General features: G+C 33.7%; 2 protein-coding genes across 2 annotated transcripts; one reads left to right on the forward strand and one right to left on the reverse strand.

Annotated features, from left to right (window-relative positions):
• Window positions 1-4: 4 nt before the first annotated feature.
• Window positions 5-4,609, forward strand: EIN_214900 (protein kinase domain containing protein; the record flags this gene model as incomplete). Its single annotated transcript, XM_004257070.1, has 1 exon — window positions 5-4,609. A coding segment is annotated over one exon (4,605 nt), but the record flags the coding sequence as incomplete, so codon positions are not given.
• A 334-nt stretch (window positions 4,610-4,943) lies between these two features.
• Window positions 4,944-9,209, reverse strand: EIN_214910 (protein kinase domain containing protein; the record flags this gene model as incomplete). Its single annotated transcript, XM_004257071.1, has 1 exon — window positions 4,944-9,209. A coding segment is annotated over one exon (4,266 nt), but the record flags the coding sequence as incomplete, so codon positions are not given.
• Between the last annotated feature and the right edge of the window lie 21 nt (window positions 9,210-9,230).

Genomic DNA, 9,230 nt, shown 5'->3' on the forward strand with positions numbered 1-9,230 from the left:
AAAGTGTTTAACTTGCAAAACGGGATACTATCCAAGTACGACATATCCATATAATTGTCAGGCCTGCAGCACTACATGTACTGATAAATGCAATACATCAACGGGTGCGTGCACATCGTGTGTTAATGGATATGTACTCAATCCATCTGATCCATTGAAATGCCAGGCGTGTTCTTCGTTCGACAAAAATTGCAAGACGTGCGAAAACAATGGCGTCAGAAAATGTGTTGTTTGCAACACAAAATATTACCCAAATAGCATTGGGGTGTGTATTAATTGTGATTTGGATTCGTGCACCAATTGTGATGGTACAACTGGAATTTGTTCGGAGTGTAAAAGTGGGTTTGTGCCATTTGAAAACAAACAAATTACATGCGAAAGTTGTGATTCGTTTGATGAAAATTGCGAAACTTGCTCAACAGATCAAATTAGAAAATGTGTTAAATGTTTGACAAATTATTATCCAGGAGATAACGGAGTATGCATAATGTGTGATTCAACATGTGGGGGTAATTGTGACACAACAAATGGTCTTTGCACAACGTGTTTGACCAATTATGTATTTACTGAGCCGAAGTCGAAGAAGTGTGAAATGTGCAATGTGTTTGATGCGAAGTGTTTCAGTTGCTCACCAAACTACATGAGAAGTTGCGTCAAATGTGCTGCTGGCTATTACCCACACCAGAACGGCACATGTGTATTGTGTGATGCAAGTTGTGCGACCAAGTGCAACGCATTGACGGGTGTGTGTGAGTCGTGTATCAACAATTATGTGTATTCCGAATCGTCATCAAAGATGTGTGTATCATGTGATGCATTTGATGCGCACTGCACAACATGCAGCACAGACTCAACACGAAAATGCATTGTGTGCAACAGTGGGTATTATCCAAAGAGTGACGACGACTTCAGATGCAGACTGTGTGACACTACGTGTGGCGGCAAGTGTGGTGGCACAACAGGGATGTGCACTGGATGTGACACAAACTACGTGCCAACAGCATCACCATCACTGACATGCATCAAATGCAACACGTTTGACACTGATTGTGTGACGTGTGCACCCGACAAGAGAGAGTGTGCTGTCTGTACAAATGGGAAATATCCAGACGAAACAACCAAAACATGCAAAGACTGTGACTCGACATGCAACACACAATGCAACACAACAAATGGAATGTGTACCGGTTGCCTGTCCAATTACGTCTTCACAGAACCAGAATCGCAGAGTTGTGTGAGTTGCATTTCATTTGATGGACACTGCAAAACATGTGCTTCCGATTACACACGAAGTTGCATCGAATGTGTTGATGGGTACTATCCAGATCAATCGTCTCATATGTGTGTGCTATGTAACACAATAGAAGAAAGTTGTAGTAAATGTAGTACAACAACAAAGAAATGTACCAATTGTGAAGACCCGTTCTATATTTCCTCTACATTTGAATGTGTGTCTTGTGAAAATGGGACATTCAAGAATACAGAAAAGGGATGTACACAATGTTCCAATTCCACTGAATATTGTCAAGAATGTATGACTGTATCAGTGGGTAAACCCAAATGTATAACATGTTATCCTCCATACAAAGTTTCTTCAAACGGAGATTGTGTTATTTGTGACAACAATCAATTTTATAGTCAAATAAAAGGGATGTGTGTGTCGAACACTCCCGAATGTCTTATTCAACATAATGAAGATGTTTGCCTTAAATGCCACGATAACCATTTCTTATCAAATCAAATGTGTGTAGCATTGGGAAAATGCGACTCTCATGTTTCCATAACATCGTGTGATAGTAACAATCAAATATTAATGAATACAGGCGAAAAGACACAAATTGTAAATTGTAAATATCAGAAGAGTTCCCAAACAAGCAGTTTATGTCTCAACTGTCAAGATGACTATTTACAAACAAACATGGGTTGTGTTCAAAAAACAATTTCATCACACTTGATTCGTAATAATGTGACATATTCGTGTGGAGATGGTGAATATCTCAATGGTAACGAGTGTGAGAGTTGTAGTATTACAAACACCGAATGTATAAAAATGAATGATAATGTGTTGCAACTGAATTGTGCAGATAATTTCATTTACGATGTTGATAACTTGCAGTGTATAACAGATACGAATTGTGCCACAATAAACAACGAAATGTGTGTTATGTGTAATTTGTCGTCATATGATATTGTGAAAGGGAAGTGTTCTGAATGCACATATAACAATTGTGATATTTGTTCTCAAACAAAATGCATGAAATGTTCCCAGCACCATTTATTAGTCACTGATAATTGGTGTGTTGATTCTTCCGAATTGAATTGTGTTAAGAGTAGTGAATATGGTTGTGTCCAATGCAATGAAGGGTTCTACCAAAGTGATACCAATAACATCGAAGGGAAGTACTCGTATTGTCTTCCAATTCCACGAGAAGACAACTGCAAATATCTCACAACATCGAATTCCAAATGTGTAGAGTGTTACAACTCTTATAAATTGAGAAATGGGGTTTGTGCCGAGTATTTTGATGATAATGTTGATATGATATCTTCCATATTACTTCGTAGTAATAAATCTTCAATCAAAGAGTCATTGGAAAGTATATGTATGACTCGAACAAATAAAGGGTGTCAACATTGTTCTATCGGGTATTATTTATCAAATGAGAAGTGTATACAATGCTCCAACAATTGTTATAGTTGTTACAATTCGACATATTGCATTTCATGTGAAAATGGGTACTTCTTAAATTCGCAAATGGAGTGTAAATCACTTGGGGATTTGAAAGACAAGTGTTCTATGCCATTACCGACAGGTGGTGGATGTGCCATCTGTAAAGATGGCTTTTATAAAGTTGAAAAAGATTGTATATCATGTGATGAATCCTGTGGAACATGTTTGAATTCATATCAATGCTCCTCGTGTGCTGAAGGATATTACCAAATACAAGGAGAAACTCAGTTGTGTTTGTCCAACACAACTTTATCAAATTGTATTAAAAGTAACAGTTATGGGTGTGAGATGTGTATGGATCGCTATCATCTCAGTAATTACAGATGTTCCAAATGTTCTTCCAATTGTATATCATGTCAAACTGAAGATGTGTGCACTCTATGTGAAATTACAGACTTTGTATTAGTAAACAACAACTGCACACATTTTTCGGATATCGAGTGGTGTCTGAAAGCTTCAAATTCGAAGTGTAATAAATGCAAAGTCAATTATAAACCCTCAGAAATAGGCGACTCATGTCTCTATTCTCTCAATTTGGGTATTGCTGTTGGTATCCCCATATCCATTGTAATAGTGATAATAATAATTGTCACAACTATCATTGTTGTCACTGTAATATTAATTCAACGCAAAAAGGAAAGGATTAAAGAGAAGAATGTGTGCACCTTTAAGATGGATCGTTCTAATATTCAAATGTCAAAGTTGAACTCGATATTACTGTCTAACAAAAAACTCTTGAAGTTCGATTTGGACACTGATGATGCCATCCCAGTCGACAAAGAGTCTCGCGACTTGATTTGCATTGGAAATTCATCGCCTCATAGAATTAAATTACAGTTCAGTGTAATGGACAATTGTGATTATTATAGCATTCGTACACTCCCTTCATTAGTTAATTTGAAAAAAGGAGAAGCCTGTGAATTTGAGATAATTATTAAGCCACTGTGTTCCTGTCAAATTAATGAAAATATGATGGTCACTGTTTTAGATATTAAAACGTGTCTACAAACAGTGCAAAAGATTCCAATTGAAGTAACGACAGAACAATCAACTAAATTGAATTACAGAGAACTCGAGGAAGATAAGAAAATTGGTGAAGGCTCTTTTGGTGTTATTTTTAAAGGACATTACAGAGGAAACAAAGTTGCAATTAAAAAGATGAAACAATTAAACAACACTAACAACGCGCTTACAGAATTTGAACATGAAGTTTCGATGTTAGACAAGTTCCGATGTAATTATATTGTTCACTTTTATGGTGCTGTATTTGTACCAAATAAGATATGTATGGTCACTGAATTCGCACAATTTGGAAGTTTAAACGACTTAATAAAACACAAAAAGGCTGAAGAAGTTAAAGATAAGTTGCGTATCAAGTTTATGTATGACGCAGCAAAAGGGATTTTGTATTTACACAACAATGGAATAATGCACAGAGACATTAAGCCAGACAATATTCTTGTCTTTTCACTTGATTTAAATAATACAGTGAATGCCAAATTGACTGACTTTGGAAGTAGTAGAAACGTCAATTTACTAATGACTAACATGACATTCACTAAAGGCGTTGGTACACCAAAATATATGGCGCCGGAAATTTTGAACAAAGAAAAGTATAAAAAGAGTGCTGACATTTATTCATTTGGTGTATCTTTGTTTGAGTGTGCTACATGGAAAGATCCATATCACGAAAAACGATTTAAATTTGCATGGGATATTGTTGACTTTGTTGTAAGTGGGAAACGCTTGGAAAAGCCGATTTACTTAAACGGTGATATATACAACTTTGTGAACGATATGTGGTGTCAAGACGTTCACAATAGAATCCAAATAACAGAAGTGGTCAAGAGATTTGAAAAAGTTTATTTAAGTCTTTAATTTGTTATTATACTTTTATTTAATTATTAGTTGTTTTATAATAATAAGATTGTTATAAATTAATATTATAACAACATAAATAATATCATAATGATTAAACTGTGTTGTTCGACATGACAACATAATTAAAGCTTTTTGTAATTATTATATTTAAAATTGAATTGACAAGTAAGTTATTTTAAACTTTGTTTGATTTTATCAAGTTATATTTTATAGTTTAATATTTAAAGAATTTTTATTTTATTATAATGTTATATTAATATTAATAATTATATTATTATTATATTAAAATATATTTATTCTATAGTGTAAATAATTTTTAATTATTATTCACTTAAATAGTTTCCACACTTTTTATTACTTCATCAATATGTGGTCTATCTTCTGGTCTTTGGTTCCAACAATTTTGTATCAATTTGAAATGTTTTTCATTCATATTTTCCTCTTTATCAAGTCTTTTTCCCGAAATCACAAACTCGGCTATTTTCCAGGGAAATTTGAATTCCTCTTTGTCATACGCTTCTCCCCACTTTAATGTTTCATAAAATGTTACTCCAAATGAATAAATGTCAGCACTCTTTTTATACTTTTCTTTCTTCAAAACTTCGGGTGCCATATAAGTTGGTGTACCAATACCTTTAGTGAATGTCATGTTAGTCATCAACATATTGACATTTCTCGACGATCCAAAATCAGTCAATTTGGCATTCACATCAATTGCATTTTCTAATGAAAAGACCAAAAAATTGTCTGGCTTGATGTCTCTATGTAAAATTCCATTTTCGTGTAAATACAAAATTCCTTTTGCAGCGTCGAGACAAATTTTCACTCTTAACTTCATGTCAATTTCATTCGAAGTTTTGTGTTTCATCAAGTCTTGAAGACTTCCAAATTGTGCAAATTCAGTGACCATACAGATCTTATTTGGTACAAAGACAGCGCCATAGAAGTAAACAATATAATCACTTCTGAACTTGTCTAACATCGAAACTTCCTTCTCAATTTCGTTTACTTTTGTTTCGTCATTTCCAAACTCTTTCATCTTTTTAATTGCGACTTCGTTACCTCGGAATTTGCCTTTGTAAACAACACCAAATGAACCTTCACCCAACTTTTTCTCTTCAATCAACTCGTCTGGGTCCAATCGAGTTGACATCTCCGTCTCCGTCTTTGTTTCTAAGTAAAGTTGTGACGTTTCTCCCTTTTTTAAATTAGCAGAGACCAATACGATTTTGTCTTCTATTATACACGAGTAATTCGGTGTTAAGAAGACTTCAAATTCGATTGCTTTTCCTTTTGGGATTGTCATGATTTTGGGTTCAGTTCGAATTGAGTATTTTGTGCAATTATCTTTCAAACTGAATTGCACTTTGATGACATTTTTACCGACATTTCCAACACAAATCAATTCACGACTTTCAGTGGCAACTGGTATTTTAGTTGTCTCTTCTGTCGCTCCACAGAATTCGATACACGTCTTGTTGACAACAATATCAACTATTTCGGTTTTGACAAATTCGATGTTCGTTTTCTTCATATCAAATAAACAATACTTCTCTCGCAATTTTTCTGTCTTGCGGTGGTTCAAAATTGCAATGAAAATGAAGATGGACGATGCAATGATAATAATGAAAATGAATATAACAAACAGAACACATAAAAGAATGACCCACCATACGGCTTGGGTTATACATTTCGTCTTTGTGTTGTCTGGAACATGCCAAAAAGTACATTTGGTACATTTAGAATTTGAGACTTCAACGCAATTATCCACTTGACTCTTTGATACACATTCAGATGATTCATTAAGAATAAAGTCGTTTTTACACGAAGTGCACTTCCCTACAGAATTGCAAATTTCACAATTTGTCGTTTTGGAGTCACAAGAAGAACAAAATTGATTTTCAATAAAATAACCAAAGGAACACTTTATACACCCACGAACACTTTTGTCTTCACATTTCATTATATTATCATAGGAAATACAAGCACTTGAATTTGTAAGTAAAAAGTGGTTCAACTCACAAAACGTACACGTTTTGATATTTCGACATTCAACACAATTCTCCAAGCAATTTTCACACTTTCCATCTTCGTTTCTAAACGTCTTCGAAACACAGAGAGCACAGATCGAAGTGCCTGTCACCACTTTGCTGCAGTTGTCTGACACATTGGATCCCGAAACACAGAACCCATTCTTGACTATCAAATTGTTGTCGCATAATATGCAATTTGTACTGGAAGTGCATGATAAACAATTTTCAGAACATTTTAAACATGCGTAATTTTCGGTGAGATAAAACGTCGATTTGCACTGAACACAACGATCGCCTTTGAAATACAAATTCTCGCAATCGTTCACTGTTTGCTGTGTGGAGACACACGTTTGTGTATTATAATCAAGATAAAACCCATTCACACAATTCACACATTTGCCATTCAAATTTGTAACATCACAATTGTTGATATTTTGAATGCAAACATCATCTTTGATGAAATCGGATTTGTCTGAACAGCCACTACAATACGTATTATAACTTTCGATACACCTACTGGAATTGACTGATTCACATGATCCCTTAGAATTAACAACACCTGTTAATCCACAAGAAACACAACTGTGTTTCGTGCATCTTTGACACAAATTACCAAAAGTCTCATTACATAATTTACACGTGTTGTTAATTAAATAATAAGAGGGCTCACAAATAAGAGGAACTTTGTTGTTTGTTGTTATAACTCCACTTAGTGTCGAACAAGTCTCTTCTGAGTTTAAGAATTCATTTGATTTGCATATTTTGCATTTGGTTTCTTGTGCATAAGATACACATTTTGTGAGCACACTTGTACAATCACTGTTTGTATTATAATACCCTTCTTTACATTTGTAAACACGTGATGTATTATAAAAAACTATTGTGGAATCTTTATTTTCAATTTCTGAGCATCCAAACAACGAGTTGATTTGATAATTTACTTTGCAAAGCAAACAATTCGACTTAAAACAACGAAGACAGTGATTAGGACATTTATTACATTTTTCTTTGTAAGGTTCAAACCCACTTTCACACTCTTCACAATATGTGGTTGTTCCATTTCGTTGTCGAGAGACGCATTTTTCACTGAAATCAAGACATTCTCCATTGTTTAAAACAGTTGACTGATCACAATGCAAGCACTTTAAATTTAAATTAGTTAATAATAACGAATTGCACTTATTAGACGAATTATATTCAATAGAAGTGTATTTATTGTCACTTTTTAACTTATTTGAATCTATTGTATTTGAAAACTTGTATTTATTTCCAAGCAACAGCTTTTCTAAATTCGTTTGGATGTTAAAATTGTTTTGTTCCACAGACTCGTCTTGAATAAATAAAACGGTTTTTGTAGAGTCGTTGAAGTTATAATTTGATGTAATTTCAAAATTGAACTTTGTCACTGTTTCTTGTTGATCAAAAGTACCAGAAAACGACTCATTCAAATCAACTACATTGGTTGATACAATAATAGTTGTATTGATGTTATTAATAGGACAATGCAACACCTCATCTTGGTAACTTTGAAATTTTGAAAAAACACTTCCTGTTAAATTGCATCGAATTGTGTAATCAAAATTGTTGTCCCCTCCATAACAAACACGATACAGTTTATTCCCTAATAACATTTTTGTTGATTTGACTTCAAATGGAAAATCATTCAGTGGTGTTGAGGACGAGATAAAGTCAATGCACTTTGTTGTACTTCCACTTACAGGAAAAATCAATGAAATGTTTTGATTTGAATAATGTGATGATAGTTTGCCGCCTTTTATTTGTATAATTCCATTTTGATTAATTCCAGAAATCTCTTCAACTATGTTAACAGTTGTTAGTTGCAAATAATATTGATTTGAAGTGAAGTTGTCAACTATAATTTGTGTTGTGTTGTACACAAACAAATTGTTACAAATAACATTTGCTTGTAAATGAACAATTTCGTTGAACAGGCAATGATTTGAATCGATATTAACATTGTTGCTTGTGGAAGATATCACAACTTTATCAGAACAATTAATAACTCCCCAGTTTTCGTTGTTTTGTATTGAATAATTGTTATGTCCAACAATCAATTTCAAGTTAGTGCGTGGGTTTTTTGTGCAGTCGGTCATGGTTTCACCTCGAAAAGTGAAAGTTTCATTTTCGTTGTATTCACAATCACAAAGAGTGTTTAAATAATCTTTGTGAATGACTCGATTCCCACATACTGTGAGTGGCGTTGGAATATGATTATCATAAGTTGAATTAATGTAGAAGAGAATTTGATTTTTTACAATATCAATGAAAGTGAAAGTTACGATTGTGACTGGTTTGTTAAATGTGTAATTTCCTTTTGAAGTTATCGTTAAACTTTTGATAACTGTTTCCACATCAAAATAGACTGAAAATCCACTTGACATTTTGAATTCATTTATTGTCAATATTTGATTATTTGTAGAGTTAAAAGTGTACAAAACATTTTTTGATAGAATCAATGAATTCCACATCGACAGCCCAAAGTCGTAACTTTTTTTATTATTATCAACACTAAAGATTGTTTCTAAATTCAAATCATAAAAAGAGCTGTGTAGTTACAGTCCGGA

Source organism: Entamoeba invadens (assembly GCF_000330505.1).
Source record: "Entamoeba invadens IP1 unplaced genomic scaffold scaff_1105074725409, whole genome shotgun sequence".
Classification (NCBI taxonomy): domain Eukaryota; phylum Evosea; order Mastigamoebida; family Endamoebidae; genus Entamoeba; species Entamoeba invadens.